We start from the raw sequence: 23,481 nt of genomic DNA, 5'->3' as shown, positions 1-23,481 counted from the left end.
GCTCTCTGTGTTACAATTACCCATACGTGAATTGGAAATACCAATAGTCATCCTGTGAAGGCTCTATAAGGGTTTCTGTCATTATAAATTATTTAAATTTTTTTATAACTTGTATAGATAGTTTTCCACCGGTGAGCAGATACCCTCCAAAAAGCTAACTCACACAGTTCAATCTAAACAATTATAATTAACTGCACTGTTGAGACCAGGGCAGATTTCTCTTTGCTATTCAGAACACCTAACTCAGTGTGCATCTAAAATGCTTACCAAGACTTGTGTTCTAAGCTGACATCTTCAGTACTTTCCTTTTGTGGTTTCTGTTATTTGTTTACTGTTTGCCTTAGTTTGCAAACAGAATAAAAAGTAATAAAAAATAAGAAAAAAATATTTGCACATATTTATCAACCATTATGTCAAGTAGTCTGTCTGCCATTACAGTCAGAAACTTAGTATTTCTGCAGAACAGGTGTTGAAATATCTGTAAATTTAAACATCATACTCGTGAGTTTCTGTTAAATGGGAAAAAGTAAGAAATGTTTGGCAACTGGTATCTTTTCCCCCGGTTCTTTGCAGGGATCGCAGTGTGTAACGTGCCAGCTGCCTCGGTAGAAGAAACAGCAGATTCTACCATGTGCCACATTCTGAACCTATACAGGCGAACCACCTGGCTTCACCAGGCTTTGCGGGAAGGCACAAGGGTACAGAGTGTTGAACAGATCCGGGAAGTGGCTTCTGGAGCTGCCAGGATCAGAGGGGAGACTTTGGGCATTATTGGATTAGGTACGTTGGCTTGAGAGGTGGTTTAATACTCCTCACCTTCCGTTGCTTTGAAAACATTATGAAGATTTGAGCTATAAAAATGGAACACTTAATTCAGTCTTTTCCATGTCCAGCATTCTGTCTAATACCATTTAATTCCTGGTGTTTATGTGTCTCAGATCTTTTCCCCTTGTACATCATCATTTCCCTCAGAAAACTCACTTCTTTGCTGATACTCGGTTCTTTGAAATTCCATACATCTTTCTGTTGCTATATTGCCTGGTCTCAGGCACACTGGTGGTAAGAGAAGGAGATGCCATCACTTCCCTTTTCCAGGACAAGGCTCCTGCTACTTCAGCCCAGTGTCACATGTATATGTTGTATTTCTCATCTGTTGTCGTATTTGGCCCTGTTTGTGCTTTTTTCCTTTTGCTGTTTTTAACATCCCTGAAAAGCCTTTGCTGCAGTAACAGCCTGCAGAGCAGTTATATTGTGCATTTGGTTGAGCTGCATCTGAAATGGTATTTCAGCTCAAATGAGAGGAAAAATATATGCAAGAAAGTTTGAAATGTTTCCAGACCTAATAAAATCACCTACTTTACCTCTCGGAATGGCCCTAAACGTTTCAGCATCTAACAGATGGACAGGCTTGCTTGAGATGAATTAATTACTGTCTGTTACAGAAGTAGAGAAGAAAAACAAGCAAGTCAGTTTCTATATAAAAATTATTCAGTCATGTGCTTGTCTTATCAAAGATCTGATAGATTGTGGATGTAATTGCTGTGGTATTCATCCACAGGAATTAATAATATGATTTTGACAACAAGGCATCATACTTAAATGACTGTTCCAGTTACACATTGCTGTCAAATAATTCAAACCACAAAATCTTACTTTTGGAAGCTGAAAATAGCCTGGCGTTTCGTAGTGCTCATTTAAATGAGTATGCAACACACCAAAAACATCTTCACCGTCAAAGAATTGCCTTCAAAATATGACTTTCAAGAAGTTAGTCATGAAGTTGCTTTCTCAAATCTATACCCATGTAATTATGTACCTCATTTAAACACACGATTATTATGCTCACAGCGTCTGTACGTGAATTATACAGTCACTTGCAGTGTTTTAAAAATGGAAAAGCATACCTAGTATTGGAAACTGAAGCCTTGGCTCATATGCTATGTTCATATTTGCTGGAGATACCTGTCATATTGGCATTGAATTTTTTGTGTTGAGCAAATTCCAGACTGAGATTAGAAAAAAAAGTAGTTGATTATTGGATTCCTTAAGTGAATTTTGTGTGTGTTATTTCTGTTGTGAGTGACTGGAAAGTATAAAGAAACGTGGATAATCAGATGGCCAATATGTGAAGCTACGTAGAATGCTAGTTTCTGGTTTTAGTTTCAAAAAGCAAGCCTTTTGTGTGCATAGTATAGTAAAAGGCTAGTACAATCTGATTTTAAAGGTAGACACCAGTTACAGTTATTAACCAGTCATTTTCTCCAGTCTTCTGTTGTTCCTATTTCTTTCCTACAATAGAATAATCACAATTCCAAGGAAAACTAACTTTTAAAGTCAGTTACAAAAACTTCCATGGTTTCTTTTTGTGCTTGTACATGAATAAGCAGAACATTTTGATTCCAGCCTGTCCTAACAAACTCCTATGTAGCTATGTATTAACGAAAAATAAAGATGTGGTCTTAGAAGATAGGGAAATAGGGCTGTACTAGACTTCACATTCGAGCACTTCAGGCACTTAGGCTGTGGCATGCGCTCTTTTCTGTTACGGATTACTGCAAGAGGCTACCTGTCTCTAGTTTCATACTGAAACGTGTATTTACAACCACCTTCAGAAGACTGTTGCCCTTAGGTTGTGTTTGTCTACTAGTGGCGTCTTCCCACATCTGTAGTTTTGCCTCAGTTTATTATTTTACTATTTAGAGATGTCAGTGTCAGAAGTGATGAACCACTAAGAGACTATGCAGTAAATGCACTGCACACAAAACAATTCCCATCATCTGTTACTAAGTCCTTCTTGTCTCTAGTTCTATGTAGTGTCACTATTTCTGTCCTTTCTCATTAATGTGTCTGAGATCATCGTGTATCTCAACCACAGCTACGTTCCTCTACTCATGTCTAAAAATTGTCTCTTCAGCAGTGGGTTGCTTAAATTTATCACTTTGCTGCTGCAACAGCTAACTCTGAACCTTCATCACATCTGTTCCTGGGCTTTTCTCTTGTTTTGCCAAAGAGAAACACCCTAGCTCTTGCATATCTCTGTGCAAGGGAATGACTCCAAAGCTTCAGCTACTCTCTTCCTTATCCACTGGTCTAGCCAAGTTTCATGACTCACCTGCCTTCTTTCCATCACCCACTCTTTTCTTTGCCTCCTCTCATGCATATTCCTGTTTTGACACTTGGTCTATCCTGCTTAATCCTATTACTCCATGCTTTTCTTTTAAAGTTAACCCCATCTCTTATCCTTGGCTTGTATTGAGCTTGTAAAGATAAGCAGAGAGTCAAGAGCATAAAATGCCTCCTTCGTGTGCTCGTTGGGTACCATCCATCATTGTTGTGTTGTTTGGTTAGCCTCTGAGCTCCTTAGGGCAGAGCCTGTGTTTCTTTCTGTCTGTATGAAGTGTGTGATTCTTTGAGCTTTACATAAATAATATCACCTCATTAAACAGCTGTCTTTGTCACTTTTAATCTTTATTACTATCCAGTGTCCTGTATTTCAAGTGATGCATCACAAGCGTGGATAGTAAGCTCTACATTAAAAAAACCCCAGCAACCTACCTTTGCACCTTGTATCTAGACATGTAGGGTTTTTTTATAGGAGAGTATTTATGAGCAGCAGCATGTAAGTACTTGGGTGAATAGATAGCTGGACCTGGTTCTGCTGTAACGATGATTTTAGAGCAGTGAAGTCACACTCCCTTCCCCTTCCTTCCCAGTTAAAATGCTGATGACTAATAGCTAATGCATTTCCTCACTCAAGAGAGGTGAAATTCCTCCAAATACATCTGTCTCCACATCATAATAAATGTCATCACTCAGTTTGTCTTTCCTCACCTGCTATATTCTCCCAACAGTCCCACAGTCCTGACTAGATATGGCCCGAAGTTCTGATCTGCATTATGAGGCAATATTAAGGCTTAAGAGTTGGATGGTATTACTGTGCAATAAATGGTGTGCACTTAGCAGTCCTACTTTGTTCTCTTACGTGCTCAGCAGGAAATGTAACGAAATTGTACTCTGCACATTGCAGAGCTTTCCAAGAGGGAGGAAAAATTACCCAGATTCTCCATTACTGTTGCATAGGCAGGAAGGAGCTGCTAAGTGAAAGCACTTTTTCTTTCCGTGGAAGTCTGCAGGCAGGTCATCAACATTTCCACAGTATCAAGGGCATTTTATAAATCTTTGTAATACTGGCATAGGATGTGCTTTCTTTGCCCAAGGGCTGAATGGGCGTCATTGACAACTGCAGCTACTATACTGTCACACTCAAATGAAGTCATTGGCAAGGGCAAGGTCAGAGACACCCACGGACCGAGGAGCTCGGAGGCTTACCGGGAGTGGATGGGTCAGACTATTAACAGGAGACCCAGGTGTTTTTAATGAGCCTCTCCACACTTCTGGTGTCACTGAAAAGATGCATGGGCTTTGCTAGAGCTCCATGTAAATCTCTAATTTATAAAATAGACTTTTTTTGGCTTTCTGCTTTTTTTGCAGTTGTATACAACATAGATTTTCTGCATTCTTCCCACACTACAGGCCAAGAAGTTCATTTAATATTTTGAACTTCAGAATTTTCCTTCCCTGGAAGCAGCTAGGAATATTCATAGCAATTGTATTATGATTTTGAGAGAGTTGTCCTGAAGGTAGGATGCTTCGTATGCTGTTCTGTTGTTCTTGATGTGCTGAGGTAGGTTTTGAGCCCTCCCTCATGCCCAGGAGAGTCGTGTATAATAAAAGTTTTTCAGGAAGGGGAAAAAAAACATCGTAGGTTTGTGGTTGTATTGTATTGTTGGGCAGTAGTTGAGAAAGGAATTGGCAAATTACATCAGTCCACCCATGTATTTGTCTAATGACTAAGACTAAATATGAATTTTCAATTGTGGAAGAGTTTTATCCTATAAAATAATTGTAATAGGACAGTTCTGGCTAGAGGTACACGCATATGATTCAGAAGGAAACCTAGCACGCATTGAAGGCGGCTTTGGTTTATTAGCCTGGTTGCAATGAATAGAAAGTACAGCTGAACTGGAGAGTGTTGTAAGAGATTTCACTGTCATGAATCCCCTCAGGTATTAATGTTGTAAAGAGTGAAAAAAAGAACAGATGACAGAATGTTGCATGTGAAAATGAATGGAGCTGGAGTAAAAGCTGTATGCTTCGTTTAACAAAAAATAAACAAACAAAAAATAGTGTCACAGTTGTGTGACTTGGTTCCTTGAGCTGTGAACATGCCAAAGCTTGAAAATAATAGGGTTAGAAAATTGTCCCAATTCAAGTTTATAAAAAACAGCTTGGAAATTGAATGAATAACATGTATGCAAGTACTGAAAGAAAAGTTCGAGGAGTATTTTAACTTCGTGTCCCCAAATAAAAGCAACAGTCCCCATCAGATGGACATACTGTTTAATATTCCAAGCACATCAGTTACTAAGCACTGTGGAATTGCAGTGTTCATGTTAAATGATCAACAAAAAACCTTTCTTCCTGTGGCAGCTTAACTTTATTCAAAGAAAAACTGAAAAGCAGAGGGAAATACCTTCAAGCACAGTTGGAAAGAAATGGGATTTCCCTGTGTTAATTTGATGCTTTTTTGAACTAACTCAGATGTTGCAAAAGAAAACTTGTTGACTTTTTTCCCCCCCCTCAAACGATTGTTATGGTGGGTCTAGTGATGCTTTTGAAGTGTCTTTATTTAACATTTGTGATACTCTAACATGAGAATCTTCTAACCTGAAAAGTGTGTTCATCCTGGTTCTTCAAAATACACTTACTCTGCGCTCACTTACCACTTACTTTCTATTTTACTGGTAGTGTGTCAAAGGGAAATACACACCTCCTGATATATGTGCCATGGAGTCATGCCCATAGAGCAATTTCAGGCATAACTCGGAAATACGACAGTAAGGAAAGTGGAACAGAGAAAAGCTAAGGTCAATGTGAAAACCAAATGGTACTGCACTCTTCTTAACTAATGCCATATGATGGACTGTATTTATTAATCATTTAGGTAGATGGATACAAATTTTTTTAAAGCCTTAGATGACAGGATTCTTGTAGGCATTTTAATGCTGAAAGAAAATGAAAGAAAATACTAGGTCAGAAAGGAGATTCCATGCATTGAGAATAGTTGAGCTTCAGATTAAACAAATTATCTTCTACTGCATGCCTTTTTTAGGATTAATTTTATAGCTTTTTATTAAATCCAGCTGGTCTGACATGGGTAAGAGTAAGTCCTTGGCAGGGTGTGTTTACAGGCGGTAGTGTTTTACCATAAACAGGCCCAGCAGGCAAACCCTTGTATTACACAGATTATTGCAGATTACATGACATCTTCTGGCATTTCAGATCTCCGGTTGCAGAAGGTGCAAACCTCCTGCTTTGTTTTGAACAAGGCAGCGTGAAACAGCCCAGATGTAACTTTCCTGATCTTAGGGATGATTTCAAGTGGCATGGGAGCTGCCTTTTTTTTCTTAATCCTCTTCCAGTTGCTGTACAGAGCAGTATGGTTTGATACAAGCATTTGCAATAGGAAGGAGAAGGCTACTTACACCAGCTGCTTCACATCTGTTCTCGTTGCTTATCTTGTAGGGCGTGTTGGGCAAGCAGTAGCACTACGTGCCAAAGCCTTTGGCTTCAGTGTGATTTTCTATGACCCATACCTCTCAGATGGCATGGAGCGTGCTCTGGGACTGCAGCGGGTGAGCACTTTGCAGGACTTGCTGTTCCACAGTGACTGTGTTACCCTGCACTGCAACTTGAATGAACACAATCATCATCTTATTAATGACTTCACCATAAAGCAGGTAATAATCTCTGTGGGTGCACTCTACACCAGTTGGTAATGGTTGCTGACACTGTATAGCGTTTATTTATGTAAACAGGCAGATTCTCATTTGAAAGAGATTTCTTTCCCTTTTGCTGCTTTGAGAATAAGTAAGTTTGTAACCGATTAGGAAATAGCTGTAGTTTACATATTGTTGCTTTTATTGTCTTTTTTGCATTTGTGAAAATAATTTATTCTTCTTAATGTTGCTCAGATTAAATAAAAGTTACAGTTATGTAAAAGTACCCTTTCTATGTCTTCTAGTAGCTGCTTCGTTTACCTGTGTGTGTTCAGGTAGTGATTCTGCCTTTCACTCTTGTTCCTCAGTTTGAGTTATTTAGCTGCGGTTGAAGGATTATGACTAAATGGCTCCCCCCTGTGCTCAGCCCTGATGCTTGCAGAGCACTTCATTTACAGCATTTGTATCATTTGGAAAAATAATGTTTCTTGGAATTAGTACTGATCTCTCCCGGAAGTTTTACATAATATTCAGATAACTTCAAAATCTAGGTTTAGTAACTGTTCCGTTATTGACTAATTCGGTGTAAGCTTTTTCATTTAAATGGCTAGCTTCTGACTCCAGCCTCAGCGTGGTTAACAGCCAGAAATAGAATGTTGAGATCTAAGAATCTAGATAGTGTGCAGGAAAGAATCTCTAAGATATTATAGTTGGTTTTGCTGTTCTTTATATAAGTAGTGTTTGTATGTGTTAGTAAAAAAATACCAGTAGCACTCTTTTGCAGTAAAATTACTGCTTGGCTTCTAAGAAACAGTTTGCACCTACTGCTCTTGAACTTCAGGAGAAAGGAAGTAATCACTGCATGGGTTCCATAGTCATGTAGGATTGTGGCAGAAAACTGACAACATAATTGCTTCTTGATTTTGAGAGGTTAGGGATTTTGGAGATCCACCCCAATATAAATACTGGGATTTAAAACTCCAAAAAAATAAGAAGTTTGAAGTGCAGATCTCTTCGGAGAACAGAGCTCTGTCACCCTGCCCTTGAACATGATCTTTTGTTGTGTGCTCAGGTACATTTCATGGTTATTACGTGGTTAGATGTCTTTGCAAGCCAACATCTAGACCCAAACAGAATCACGCTGAATTCAGTGGGACTGTCTGAAAGCTGGCTGAACAGTGGTCCCTTGTATAACAGACTGAAACTTGGGCCAGTGTATCTCAGGAAGTTTTTGAATGGAGGTGGATAAATGCAGTGAGCTTTGGAGAGGGCTTAGTGCATTAGTCAGAGAAGTGAGTGATACCATCTGAAATTAAATGCATATAATAAAGTCTGTACTGGAAAGGATGTCATAAGCATTTATGCTGCCATTTGTTACCCTTCATGATTAAAGCAAGGATTAAAATGTTAGGAGATAGTTCTTGCTTTAGATAAACGTTTGGATGAAGCAGTCTGTATTGTAACCACTGTTGTGAAAACCATGAAATTGTAACACCTCTGGCTGCTTAGTTTCTGTAGAGCAGATCTTCTAAGTCAAAAAGAGCAGAATAGGCTGACAGATGTTAGAGTTGGCCTAAAATTTTTATTGTTGCATGCCACTGTTGACCAGTATTGCATGCTCATGTAAAATCAGTTTTTAAAGAAAGTACAGAGAAGTACGGTGCATCTCATTTCACTGAAGTTTCACCCTGAATTTTGTTTACAATCTGAAATTGCATAACTTTAAAATGTCCTTGAAAATTGGTGTCAATCTTCTCTTCCAGTAGCTTTTCCCTTTAATTCGTCAGCATTCTGCCTAGCCATCGTGCTTGGCCTTGCAATCCCAGAGCAGCTCAGAGAAACGTTCCAAGCTTGTGTGTGTTGAACCCACAGTAATCAAGTGCTCTTAAGAGAAGCTGAGATCATCTTTAGTTTTACAGATTCGAGAAAAAGATGCTGCAATTTAAATGCAAGACATTTTTAAAGCAGCTCTGCAGGTTAATGTAGGTGAATTCAACAGCTGTCAGCAGTTCTAGCTGTAAAGCTCCTTCAAGCTTCCACCTATTGTTAAGGGTCATCTCCAGCTGCATCCACCCTTATAGTTTATCATGAGTCATGTAGTTCATTCCCACCGGAGTTCTGTTTGGTTTGGGCTTGTCTTTAGAGTTTTGTAAACAGGCCTAAAATGAAAACTCAAGCAAGGTTATTAAGATTAGACAGAAAATTTTAGCAGGGTTCACTTTGATTAAAATTTTCACATCCTTCAAAGTACATATAACTACACCAAGCTGTACTTAAAACTCGGTTATCTATTTGCGAGAGCACAGACATAGGAAGGATGGATGAGCTCCTGTGAGCCTATATGATGTCTGTGCAGCAGGTGTGATTGTCACCTAGGTGAGCCCTTCTGTGCTAGTTTTGATGTGGTTCTCACAGCTGATTTAAGTAATGGAGATGCAGTGATGGTTCCCATCAGGAATGTCTTGTTCTTACTAGACAAGATCATGGGCCTTGCTTCTTCACTGTTTGAATTCCCAAGTTAATGACACAAAACTGGAAGGAGTATCCCTTAGTTTTACTCTTGTAAGTGGACTTTGGTTTTGCTATACAGACCAATGTCTATTTTCTGCTGTAAGCACAGGAGTCTGCAAATGGAGAGAGACTGGGCCACACTAAACCTAGTGAGTTGGCCAGTGAAATATGGTGGGGCTTTTTTCTTATAATCTTACTGCAAGCATTTGCATGTTAATTGTTTAATGTTTCCTATAATCTGATGTAACAACAACAACAAAAAATTAGTAGCTGACTTTCATCCAGACCTCCTTGCTGTTCATGAATTTGGCATTTTCAATCAGACTTTTAGAGCATCCATTTACATAAGCTTTAGTTTGATGCGTAGGTTTCATGTAGTTGACTTGGTGTCAAAATGTTGGGGTTTTCTTGTTCTTACGGTGAGAGATGGAGTCAGTACAAAATGAGATTTTTATCATTCATCACCATGATTCCTCCTCTTCATATGCTTACCTTCATGCACAGAAATGCCGCTGAGATCAGAAGCTGTGTTTGAGACATCTGGTAGAAGATGAAGTATTAGGGTGGCTGGAAGCAGGATGTCGTGATTTATTTTTTTTCCGTACCATCTCTCTTATTTGAACCGCCACTTTGTTTTCAAGTTGTGGATATATTATGGTGTAAATTCTTGTAGTTCTCTGTACACAGTGTCATCTACAATGCTAATCTGCACAATGCACAGCACAGCTTTTCTCCTGGGCACACAGCGTTCTCAACCAAATTCATTTTCATGCCTTTTAATTGAATAATACAAGAATTCTGTAGACCTTTATTTGAAAAATCTCACAGGGAGGAGGAAGCTGAAGTAACATAAATAAAACAGATCTGCTGTGTTTTGGCAACTAAAGGGAAAAGTGTTTGAAAATCCAAAAGCATTTATTTCTGTGAAAAATTCATGTAGGCTTTTATTTGTGTGAAACTTGAAAACCACAAAATATGAATTTGTTTAAGAACGTGCTGTAGTTTGTCTCATGCAATTTCACAGTGAAATAAAAAGGCATAAAATGATCTGTCACTTTCATATGCACAGTTGTATCTTTTGATCATGTTACTGCACAATATCTGAAACAACGCTTCTATTAAAAGACACTGCTTACAAGAAACAAGGTTATTAAGTGCTGTGAAATAGCATTTTGTTAGAAGCATCACATTTTGTGGTACTTTCCAATGGAAAGGGAAGACAACTGTTACAGGTTAAACCAGCTCAATAGCCTTTGTTGTAATGGATGCTTCTTTTGAGTAAAAAATAATGCCACAACGATTTTATTTCATTTATTTTTATTTCATCATTCTTGTTTTTAACTTTCCCTAGATGAGACAAGGGGCTTTCCTGGTCAACACAGCTCGAGGTGGGTTAGTAGACGAAAAAGCACTTGCACAGGCCCTGAAGGAAGGAAGGATACGAGGGGCAGCCTTAGATGTACATGAGTCAGAACCATTCAGGTGCTTTTCCTTTTCTTTTCTTTTTATTTTGTTCACTTTCTTATTTTTAAGTCTTAGTGCATGATACAATCAACAGCAACAAGTAAATTGAGTTTGCCCTTCATTTGATAGCTAATATTCCTTAGTAAAGCAACATGAATCTGTGCAGCACTGGACTAATGCAGATGTAGATGGAGCTTGTGTATGTGGTCAGAAGTGAAAAAAGCGACATCCCTCATTTGATTCCTTTAAAAAAAATATCCAGTGGGTTTATTTAGTAAAAATAGCAGGGACTTGGGTTGAAACCCTGGGAGTGGCTTTGTGTCATGGCTTTGAGGGGAGTGCTCCTTTGTCATTGATGCAACTCTGGAGGCATCTAATGGCAATGCTTGAACAGACTCTTTCAGAAGGCAAAGAGTTGAGATTCAGTGTGAGGAATAACTACTTTATGACACCTTTCTGGAGGAAAAGGCATACTTTTGTCCAGATCACCTCTGCAGGAAAGCCATAAATGTAACAGTTGCAAAAAAAGTTAAGGAAGGTGGTTGGAGTGCAGGTTTCATATTGTCTTGCCCTTTATCAGGATAGTAGTAGTTCTGCTGTCCTTAGCAGAGCCAGCAGCACAAGCCTTAGTTTTTGAATGACACTGAGAAGTCCAGTGTTTTAGGCAGAAATGTACCGCTCCCCAGAGTGGCATTGGTGTTAAGATATCAGCACTCCTGATCAGAAATGAGCCTATTTGATATGTTCTTGAGTCCAGCTTCTGAGTTAGTTATGAGAACAGACTGCTGTAGCTTAGTGCTTGTATCTAACAAGCCTTTTTCGGTTCAGTCTGGGCAGGGAGAAATGTTAATTTTAACTGGAACAGTGTACGTAAGTTTTTGAAAAGGAACAGATTCAGGACTTGAGGGCAGGTTGTAAAGACAGGCGAGAGGATAGAATCTCTCATAGCAGCTTGAGGAGTGGGGAGATAGAAGCTTTAAAAAAAAAGAGCAGTATCCTTTTAGGTGAATTTTTATATCTACCAAGACACAATGCCACATCACAAATATTTAATTTTATTTATGCATATCCTGCATTCATTTACCTCTAAATGTAGTCATTACAGTGCAGTAGTGCTGTGCAAAGCCAGAGTCTTAACAGCTCAAGGGACTTTCAGCTACATACATTCTTCCCAATTCACATCTCAGATCTGTAGAAGCAGACCATTGCACCTATAGGAAGCCCCATTTGCTGCATGGAGATGCCATCTGCAGAGATTCAGTTGCAGGATTACAGCCACAATTTCCTTTGGCTTCAGTGCTGCATGTCTATCTGATCGCAGCATGCAACTCTGTATTCAAGAGTTTTGCCAGATACTCTGATGTTTATTGAACTACAGATGAATTCTATCATTTCATGAATTATGACCAACTCTGAAAGCACGCTTTTGTCTTAAAATATTTGTGCTCCTGTTGTTGACTGTAAGTTTATTAAAACTGGAAGTAAGTAGGAGGAGCAAGCTTCCATTATTTTCAGGTTCTTCACTCTATATCTGTGATAGCACTTTTGCACAGATTCGTTACTTACTCTGAAAATCAATCTGTAAATTTCCTTCTTTCTGTGGAGTTTCTATAAAGGAACAGGAAAGAAAAAGTAGTTAAAAATAACACCACCACCACCCCCGCCCCGAATTATTAAAAAAAAAAAAAAAAAAAAAAAAAGTTGAGGCTGCTGACGGACACACATCTTACTTGGAAGTAATTTTAAGATTTTTTTCTTTAAATGACTGTCACGTTGACAGTGACTGTTGAGAGAACAGAGCTTTGTTGGCTAATGCAGTAAACGTAAAACTGTGATGAAATGGAGAAATGGAATGGCATCCTGAATTGATTTGTGTCTTGCTTTATGCATTTTTGCACCAGAACTGAAGTGGCAGTGGCTGTAGTTAGCAATAAGTGCATTGGACAGAAGCTGATGTTGCTGCTTACTCAAGTTCTACCCTTTGAGTCTATGAGAGGTGATTGTTGCTTATTTATACCATGAATAGTGTATTAAATTAACTGACAGAATTAAAACAAACCCAAGAAGGAATAAAAATGCAATTCTTTTCTGTTGTAGAAATTAGTCTGTGTATGTACAAATACATTGGAACCTCTCTCCTCCCCCTCCTCCCCCTCCTCCCCCCCCCCCCCCCCCCCCCCCCCCAGTATTTTTTGTCATTTGATCTTGTTTTAAATCTTCATTTAGCTTTAGTCAGGGCCCCTTGAAGGATGCACCAAACCTGATCTGTACCCCACATGCAGCCTGGTATAGTGAACAAGCCTCAATTGAGATGCGGGAGGAAGCAGCACGAGAGATCCGAAGGGCGATCACAGGTACTAACTCCCCTTACTAGCTCCTTCACTGCATATTTCTTTTTAACAAACTTTTTCATTCTTCAGTCTTGAAAGATGCTGGAAAGAACCAGCCTTAGGTTTTGTTTACTGCTTCTAGTATTTGGGAGACAGAAATGAGCAAGTAACCCGCTGAGTCTATTCTCAGAACTGGAGGAGATGATTTTGGAGGTTCATTGCAATTGCAAGGAGAAGGCAGGCACTGCAAAATAAGTGCTTTTTCCATATAACAGAAATGTACTTGTATCTGAAAAATTCAGTTTCTTTTTTGTTTGCTTTTTGTCATTGCATGTAAATATTATCCATTTGATGGGTTTGACTTCAAGTCATCCAGATATTGCCGGTATCTTTCATAGGTTTTCCTGGATGCCCCCTTGTACTTGTCATGAGCAGTTCTGTTATCTTCATTATTTTCTCTTTGTCTCCTTGGTTATTTTCCAAAGTTCATCCGAATTTGTCTTAGAGGATGGTCTGGAGTTTCAGTATCTTTAACGCTGTAATGTTGAGAGATAAAGCATCTAAACTTTCATGCTGTTCCTAGTAATGCTAATATCTAACGACTTGTACACTACATCAAAACAAAGTTTTCAGTATTTTATTGGGAGGGTACTCTTATTTTAGATGTTCCTCTCTTTAAAGCACTGCTAAAGAAGCCTGGCATTTTAAAGGACACAGTCTCTTTGTTATATAACTACCATGTAATTGTGAACTGTTCACATAAGAGAAAACAGTTAGTCTTCAACATGCACTGCTAATAAAGAAAATGAGAAGAGTGAGCCATTTGGCATTGGTTTGAATCCCTTGTAGCCTAAAATAAAAGGAAGGATTTTCATACTGGAAAATGATTCATTAAGCACTAATGTTCTCTCTTTAGTAGGACTTTGCTGTTTCCCCCTTGGCAATATAGGCAATGCTCTGCAGACATGAAGGGCCATCTGTGTCACCTTGAGAGTAGTTCAGTGCCAACACATTGCTCTGCTGTACAAAAAGCGCTAGCAATAGCCTTTCCTGTGTCTTGTGCCTAGAGAGGCTGGGCAATTTAGTTTCATTTATAGCCTGTGCAGAGAGAAGATTCTCCTCTGCATGGTGATTAAAGGCACCTCAAACTCCTGATCTGAATGGCCTTTTACAGGACTATTTCTCTCTGTTTTAGAGGTAACCTAAAGACTCCAACCGTGCCTTTGCTGGAATTGGTCCTTGTGCTTATACTCCAGCAGAACTCTAACAATACCTTCATTAAGTTTTTATATAACTATTGCCTGCTCCCAAATAGCTCTGAGAGAGATTGCACAAACCAGCGAATGATACCTGTTTGGGGGGTGATTGATGTGCAAGTAAGCATTAGTAGGCTGAGATTTGAAAACTGAAGAAGAGTCAGCTATATCGATCTAGTTTTATGTTAAGTATCGTGCAACAACCTAAACATATGTGCCTAGGAAGACAGACCTATATTTTCTTAAAGTGTGTGATTGTGCTATCAGCGATCTGTGTCACTGATTTGTGTTGAAGCTGTCAGCACTTCAGTGTTTGCACATGGTTTGTAGTAAGACCAGACTGAGGCCAGCATTAGGGAGGTGAGAATGACATTGAATTGCACTAAAACAAATGTAGGAAAGATACAGGAAGGGCGGGATAAAGCTGGATATGCGAAAGCCATAGGGGAGCATGGAGGAGGGAGGAAGCAGAGGGAGAAACTAATTGGAAAAAGGTGTACAATAAAGGAATGCAAGCTATCGCTAGCATCTGACAATAAAGATGTCAAGTGGGTCTGCTGTTCCCAGAAAGTCAATGATGTTGTGATGTATAAAATAAAAGTAATAAGCAGAGATGAAATATCTTTAAATATATTTTCCAAGATGGAAACATTCAAAATATTAAATAAGGAGGACCACTGAAAACAGTAATGGAAGAAATGTGAGGGTGAGCATGGCAAGTGAAAATGATGTTAGATGTTTTGAATAAATAAATACTGGTTTGTAAGGGGAAGCTAGTAGAACACACCTACAGAAGTTAGCAAAATGAAGAATGGGAGGGGCAAGGATGAAGACATGATTGCAGTTTAAAAATACTTCAGAAGGATCAACATCAGAAAAGAAAGATACTGTTTAAATTTGTGGGCAATTTTGGCAGAAGTTTAGGTGGATGTATATTTCAGCTAAATTTAGAAGATGATTTCTAATCGGGAGAACGGTAGGAATTCACCCATAATGGGGCATATATCTTGTTTGATGCTGAACTAAGGAGCCCTTTTGACTTGTGCTTAGGAGACGTGGGAAGTTTTAGTGACATAAGTGCAAGCCATGGAGTAACAAATACTTGATGGTATCCACTAGACAAAAAGCAATTCTGTGGAAAGGCTTTTTTACAGCCCTGTTGTGGCCAGGCTGATGGATAGAAAAAGCAGGCAAAGAGTAGTGAAGTACTTAATCAAATTTCCGGTAGGGAGCTGGAGGCAAAAACCCTGAACGCTTTAATGGTGGAGCACGGTCAGGTTTTTGGAAAGTTTTTTTGGAGTACTATTGCCAACAGTATTAAGGGTAGACTCAAATTTACCTCTTTCTGCCTCTTTGTGTGCAAATGCACAGTAACATTAGACTTCAGAAAAGATAAATTTAAACACTTGCTAGAGAAAACACAGGCTGCATTTGATCTCTTGTTGAAATAGGTGGAGATATTCCTGTTGCCATGAAGAAAATGTGTGTCGTATCTGTGGATGCCATTTTTTGCAGGGCTGGAGATGGTTCTGCAGAAGACAGAGGCTTGTCCAGTATGTGCTGAATCAGGCTGACAGATCTTCCAGTATCAGTGTCTTAAAACTTCAGTTACACTTCAGAGGTTAAGCAGAAGTTTTGAAGAAATGAAAAAGGGAGTTTCCTGGTGTATTTTCATTTTTTGTAGGAATGAAAGAGCTGGCTGAAGGTTAAAACATTATAGTAAATAAATGTGAAGAGCAGTTGAGGTGAAGAAGGGGAAGATCAGGAGGACAGAAAAAAAATGTCAGTCGTATTCAGGTTTATGGCGAAATTCCATTCAGAGCCCTACATTCTTCAATCAGTGTTTTTATTGCTATTACACATGGAGGGAAAAGGAGGAAAGTGACATTAAAGACAGAGAGCAGGAGGCTACATTACTGATTTTGAGTGGCACCCATGCTCAATACTCAGGTTTTGGCTTCTTGGAAAGTGTGAATCTTGTTGATTATGGTTTTATTGAGACCCTGTATACAAAAGTTAGAGAGAGACAGAGAAATAAAAATTACACAGTGCATTTTAACCATTATTAACTAAGTCTCAGTCAAAAAGGGAACAGTTAGGATCAAAAATAAGCTCTTAGTGTGATTTTATGTGTTGATTTCAATATGCAAATATTTATAACTATTTTTAACAGAGACACATTAAGAGCATAAGGCATACATTATTTTTGTTTTTTTAATTTCCTCTCCCTTGCTTCATCCTAGGTCGTATTCCAGACAGTCTGAAAAACTGTGTTAACAAAGATCATTTGACTGCAGCTACACATTGGGCCAGCATGGATCCTGGAGTTGTTCATCCAGAGCTTAATGGTGCTGCGTACAGGTAAGCATGCTGCAGGTGTAAAAGGAAAACCTCCTTCATTCATCAGAATAGGCATTCAAGAATAAATAAAAGACCTTCCTATTAATTAATGAAGTGGTTTTGCATTAGGTCCCAGCTGTATTGTTTTCGTAATTGTTGCATTCAGGAGAATAATTTTGTTTTGCTAGATGAAGTCATGCAGTATGTAAGTATGTTTCCTTTTTTGTGTGGTTAGTAATATCTGAACAACTCACATCTTTTTGTATATTCAAATAAAACAATTCTGGTCATCTCCAGTGGGTGCAGTGGAAGTTTATGTTCCTTTTGCTGAAGGTAATGATGCAGCAGTAGGTAGCAGAAGGACTTTGAGTAATAAACTATTGTTACGTGGCTTTGTGGCTTCCAGACACATGAGAGAAAAAATAACTCTGTATTGAATACAGTGGAATTGCCTGTGGTGATTATGAGAAGATATTTAAAATATTGTTTTCTAAATTATACATTTAATTTTTAAGCAGAAGCATTTGAGGGAGTTGATACATGTATTCTCAATCAATTGTGAAAGTAGATCTTAATAAAAAGGGCAATTTTTTTATATCTAATATGTACATTCCTTAGTTACTTTGTCTGCGAGTCTTTCTCTGTCCCTTTATTCCTAGCAGCTGTTCTAGCAACAGGTTTTTTCCTAGTAGCCAGCTTCGCACAAATTTTAATTATGAAAAATGTCTTCAATTTTTTATCTTCCAGTATGGCATTTACTCATAAGTAGGGTGAAAGTGGCTGAGAAAGGTACAAACAAGCTGCTTCCCCTCAGTGCCTTAAGGGGAGGGACAGTGCAGTCATTTCACTATTCTGTTTTAACCTCTTTGTCCTTCTTCATATGTTTCTCTTACCTTTGTCCTTCTTTAGGAGGGCTATCCCATACTTTTAATAGATAGAGGATTTTTCTGTGTGTGTTACACCACTATGAGAACCCAGCTGTGCACTGTTGGGAAATGAAGCAAAGTTCTTGTGTGTCAATGACTTCTGACAGACTCATCAGGAGGTGATGGAGGGATGGCAGGGGGGAGCATCACCACCCTCTGCCATAATCTCCTTATCAGTAGCCCTAAGGGCAGCAAAGGAAAAGAGTATCTTTGAACATGCATGTATCTCGCATCACGTCAAGATGTTATTTTGGGAAAAAGTACTGTCGCCCTAAATACCAGAAGAAGGGTGTTTCTGTTTGCCTAAAAAAGAAGTTCAAGCCCCTGTGTTCTGCTCCACGCAGCGTGTGGTTTCATTGGCTTTAGTTTGGAGCACTTAGGGCATAGCTGGATGCAGCAAAGGCTGAAAGGCAGGTGTTGCTGAGCTGGGGGTGGTAACTCCAACCCTGTCATGGCAGTTAAGAACAGAGCTGCATGCCCAAATTAAAACACAGTTGTTTGTTCTCATTTGGGGGGTCACAAGTCCAGCAGAAGCAGGCTTCACAGCTAGAAATGGATTTTAACTTAGGAATGTTTGGGGAGTTAATGATTTACAAGGTAAAGACCGTATGTATTTAATTTAAGCAGGATAAACGCCGAACTGAATGCCTTTTTAAGACATTGTTTCAGTCAGTTTTTTCCATAACAAAAATTCATTGTAAATAAATTCTGACTTCTCAATTATTTTCAAATGCAAAATAAAAAATAATTTTGGGAATTTTGAGGGATAAGTTGAGAGTCATACAACAAATACTAAAAGCCTCATTTTGGAGGGTTGATAAGAGTAGTGTTTGTGTGGGGGTGAAGGCAGTTGTTATTTTGTACAGTATAAAATACGTGGAACTTGAAGCTCAGGCTTTATGAAGAAATTGGTTTCAGTAGCAGTGTTTGCTGATACTTAATTCCTACCTGGATTAAGTACAGAATTTGAATTGATTCTTCGAAACAGATTTTTCTTTTCTTTGCAGTCCAAAATTATGTTCAACTAAATGAGTTCTGGAGTCTTTCACAGGCAGTGTGGTGTTTCAGATGTGCTAATAACTGTATCGTAGTCATGTAATTGCATTAGAAGATAAGACCTGGGATAATAATTTATATGTTAAAAAATGCAAATAGCTCTTTCGGTGAACTAAAACTAATGAGGCTATTTTATTCTGGACATATCATTTACTTGTATTTTGATGTAGGACAGAACTCTTTAAATTATCAGATATTATCACAAGCAAAGACCATTGAGCATTCATCAGCAGAATGTAACCTTGATCATCTGAATATCATCATATTCTGTGGAAAACAAAATAATTTACTGTGTGAAATGCAAGATGCCCTATCAACACAGAAGGTCAAGCAAATGGAACCTATCCCATTAACGATATTCCTGAGAAGAAACTGTTTGTTGTAGTCTCGGTGAAGCAGCATAATATGCCCTGTTTTTGTGTTACTACTGTGTGTTTGTTACTGAGCTGCCTGTATATAATAACCCCCTGCCATCTCCTGTGTCGCAGAGCATGCAGGTTGTAGGCAAAGGGAAATCTGACAGCCAGTGAACAGGGGTTGTGCGATTTATAGACATGTTGATACATTTTTCTGCCTTGTAGCAGGTGGAAGATGAGAGTATCTAGGTACCAGAGAGGTGCTTGGATGAGAATAGCTAAATGTTGGCAGTTCAGGAGTTATTTCATGTTGAGGTATTTCACTGGTGATTTTCAGACTCTAATGTAAGATTACAGCGTGCACTTAAATTTTAAGCTCTTTCTGGACAGAAGCAGTTTCTTGAACAGCTCAACATAGTGTATTCAAGGTGCTTGTATGTTTAAAAAATACAGGAGATTAACATAGAAATTAAAGTTGCCTTTCTGTTCTAATTAAGAGGGCTACTGTATTTTTCTTTGGAAATTTAAGACCGTGGGGGAAGGGGATGGAAGACTATGAAGTAGCAGAGGAGGTATAACTAACTGATTGCTGTCTTCTGCCTTCACAAGAATTTAATTCAGTGGACATTTTACCTGGAAAACATTTCAACTTATTGCTGCCAGAGGAGGAAGATTGGGAGCAACTTTATGAAGTGCTGGAGGGAATGTATTTGCTGATTAAGAATAGAAAAGTAATAAATAGCAACTTAAGAGGTTATGTAGGATAGAAATGCCCACTTGTAGAAGCTGTTCCGTTTATGTGCCCTCCTTTCAGAGATACAATTTGAACAACACTGATTAAATTTTAAGGTAACAAAAATTATGAAAGGAGAATGGCAAAATAGGGTTAGGAATTGTCAAGCAAAATAGAGTTTCTGTAGAGGGATGTATTATCTGTACTTGGCTACTGCCATTGTGTAGCTTTAGGAATTGTAGGACTTTTGGGTGTTACTAACAGTGTAGGCAGCCTTTATCTGAGGAGAGGTGCTGGTGGGTAGAATCCCAATTATTATAACTTGGTGTCCAGAGGGAATTTTTTTATATACAGAAAGAATATTTGGAGTCAAAGGAGAACTTAAACAGCATAATGTGCTGATAAGGTACCTGTTAATGCTTCTGATTCAGCACTGTCTGTTTTCGCGAGGGGAGGCTCTGATTTTTCTTCCTGAGGGAAATGCAGTTACTGAACTTGCTCCCTCCTTGGTTTCTCCCGGCTCCGCTGTGTTGATGCTCAGGGAACATGTTGTTAGAAAATAGAGATTCTGTGTTGGAAACTGTTGCTGTGTTGGGCTTTTAAATGGAAGTTTTTGTTGTGTCAGTCATGCTGACTTCTTTGTGAAGCACCTAGAGTAACAGATAAGTTGTTTCAAAATTCGATTTGAATAAGTAAAACAATACCCAGTCTGACAGTTTTCATAGGAATTGAAGCAAATTTGATTAATAAGATTCAAATTGAGGTACTGAAACAAGCAACTAATTCCATTAGCAGCTGCAAATTAATTCTAAGGAACCTCTCTGGAGCAGGAATTAGCATAGGAAGCCCTGTAAATATGTATACAATTGGGAACGAAGTTATCTGGCCTGCAGGTGCTGTGATCTTTCACATGCTTGTTATCTATCCCAGACAACAGTCAGTGTTCTGATCTGTAGGATGCTTTCCCAGGATGACCAGGCCAGTGTATGGTGTCTTCGTCATCCCCACGCCTTGTCAGCCATGCTGAGCCCCTCTGACACACTGTTTGCAAAAAACAGTTCCCATGATGTTTCTGTGGTGGAAGAAGAACAAGTAAACATGCTTTCACCCAGCTTTTTTCCTCCTCTGAGTTTTGCCTAAGTTCTGCCCTAATTTTCTATCAGTTTGAGGGAGCTTAGGATGAGTAGCACAAACATGCATTACTTTAAAAAGATACCACTGATGAGGGGTGAAATTCCCTGAACTCAACGCTTTCAGTGTTGCACTTTGATGAGAATACACCGGCAGAATAATGTGATATTTGAAAAAGCTTGACAAGACTCCAAGTGCCTTTTCTCCCATTCAGTTCTGAGTAAATACTAGGGTAGCAAATGCCACAGTGAGTAAGGGCCTAATCACACAAACTGCGTTCAGGCTTTTAAATGCATAACGCTCTTGCTACGATGCTTGGGTGAGCAGAATATAGCTGGAGAGAACAAGGGATGAGTGTGTGGCTTTACGATGGGGAGAGGAGGCAAAGGGCCAGTGTTAAGTGGCCAGCATGAGATAACTTGCATATGGATATTGAGGTACCTGGCCAAAAAAAGGAAATCATATTGTTGTTAAAAGTGTTCCTGTGTAGCTGTTGTTCATATACAGCACTGTGAAATACCAGTGTTTTATCAATTACATCTGAAACTCAGGATTGAAGCAGTAGATCTGCAAGATTTTTCTTTTTAGTCTGATTACATCAGAGCCATCATAAAATCAAACTGAATCAGAGGGTGATTTTTTTTTTATTGAATTTGTAAAATATTTAGGCCTAGGTGCTTGTCCAGATAGAGTAAGAAATCTTTAAAATCACCTCTAGTTTTTGTGGTTGCCTCTCTTTCTTGCAGTCTGCCTCTAAAGCACTTGTCCTCTGTCTGACTAGTACCGGTTCTCTTTCAGACAAGTACAGTGGCAAGTTTGATGCTGAAAAAGTTAATCAGCTGCAGTAGGCTTGATTTTGTCATCTTAAGAGTGTGTCGGTATGATTGCTCTGTTGGGGAGCTATCAGAAGGACTGCAAGATTAGTTTAAAGAAATATTTTTTTAAACCACAACAATGAAATTATAAAATTCTGTGTAAGAATCAAAGAGAAAAAAAAATCGTCAAAGGTCATTTTGAGGGAAAGTCATGGAGAAGCAGATATGTATTGCACAGACCTAGCCTGAATGACTTCTTGTTGAGGTATACTTTGAGAGGAGCAATACTTCCAGGTTGTTTCCTTTGCTGTGCTGTCACTCATGCTATGAAACCTGAAATCCAAAGAAACAATCTAGCAAACTGTTACTTCTCGTTTGGGTAAATCACAGCATCTTTTGCTTTATTTAGCAGCCTCTGTGTATTGTATCTCATCTGGAGTTCACCCAGCTGTCTTTCTCACTGGTCTGAAAACAAAAGAAGTACCTCTGTAGCTCTAGAAGGAGGCAAGGTGGGCTTGCTGGTCAGTCATCTCTTGGTGTTCATGTATGTTCTCATTTTCTTCTCTCAGCAGGTATCCCCCAGGCGTTGTAAGTGTGGCTTCCACTGGCATACCTGCAGCAGTAGAAGGAATAGTCCCCAACCCTATGTCTTTATCACACGGCCTCCCTGCTGTAGCCCACCCGCCCCATGCTCCTTCCCCTGGCCAAACTGTCAAACCAGAAGCTGATAGAGACCACCCAAGCGACCAATTGTAGCCTACGAAAACAGCATTCCCAACATCGGAGATTTCAACTTCAGCGTGTGGAAAACAAACAAAACAAAACAAAACCCTGGATTTTGATTAAAGGCAAAACCATGAACTTACAGGAGGAGACGATTATTGTTTTAGAAACTGGTCCAATATACAGTATAAAAGGAAAAGGTGGGAGACAAAAAGAAGATTTGGAAACATTTTTTCCTCCGTATAAATTGTAGTTTGTCCCTGTCCAGTGGACTGATTCACTGTTTCTGTGTCCTATGGGTTCTTTGTTAAGCAAGAGAAGTTAGTAGTTAATTATATCATGAATGTACTTGTCTGTGTACAGTTTTTAGAACATTAAAAAGGGTTTGTTTGCTTAGCTGTCAACAAGGAAAAACATAAGGGAGGCATTCAACAAACCGATTTTGAGATTAAAAATCCTTTCTTTTATATTTTAAAACATGCCCAAAAATGAGGCAGTTGGCAAACTTCTCAGGACAATGAATTTTTCCCATTTTTCTTTCTACGCCACACAGTGCATTGTTTTTTCTACCTGCTTGTCTTATTTTTTAGAATAATTTAGTAAACAAAAGAAATACAGTTTCTCCTGATTTTGGCATGAATTCCCTTATTTCAAAATGAAGACAACCTTACAAAGAGATTTTGAGGAAAAAAAAAAAAGGTTTTGTATAAACGAGCATTGTGCTTTTTGTCACCAGTTAAAGTATATATTATTGGTGGTATGCGAAAAAGGCACTAGACTACTGAAAAGTAGCAGCATTTCATTGCCTACATTGATTCCTTCCTGGTAATGTGGTAGGCTAGCAATATTTTTTGGTTAAAATCATGTTTGTGACTGTAACCATTTGTATGAATTATTTTAAAGAAATAAAAATCCCAGACAAATATCATATGTGTAAAAATTTTTATTTCTAGTAACTGTTTATTCAACTTTTATTAGGTTTCTTAGCTGTAATCTTTAAACAGATACTGTCAAGTATTTCATTTCTAGCTTTACTTTGCTCTCTGTTGTTTGTAATACTG

General features: G+C 38.7%; 1 protein-coding gene across 7 annotated transcripts in view; it reads left to right on the top strand.

The window, feature by feature from the left end:
- Window positions 1-23,345, top strand: part of CTBP1 (C-terminal binding protein 1) — a 251,265-nt gene extending 227,920 nt beyond the window's left edge. For 5 of the 7 annotated variants that reach the window (XM_080366769.1, XM_080366775.1, XM_080366771.1 and 2 more), the window contains 6 exons: window positions 574-780; window positions 6,586-6,800; window positions 10,642-10,772; window positions 12,981-13,108; window positions 16,584-16,701; window positions 22,267-23,345. In XM_080366769.1, the coding sequence (XP_080222895.1) occupies window positions 574-780; window positions 6,586-6,800; window positions 10,642-10,772; window positions 12,981-13,108; window positions 16,584-16,701; window positions 22,267-22,453 (986 nt within the window). In that variant the 3' untranslated portion in view covers window positions 22,454-23,345. The remainder of the gene's footprint in view (window positions 1-573; window positions 781-6,585; window positions 6,801-10,641; window positions 10,773-12,980; window positions 13,109-16,583; window positions 16,702-22,266) is intronic. The other 2 variants (XM_080366770.1, XM_080366772.1) reach the window with 1 other exon arrangement.
- Window positions 23,346-23,481: the final 136 nt, after the last annotated feature.

This window comes from Falco punctatus (genome assembly GCF_963210335.1).
Source record: "Falco punctatus genome assembly, chromosome: 1".
Lineage (NCBI taxonomy): Eukaryota > Metazoa > Chordata > Aves > Falconiformes > Falconidae > Falco > Falco punctatus.
The sequence above is the reverse complement of the archived record's forward strand: the minus strand, read 5'-3'. Positions and strand labels throughout refer to the sequence as shown.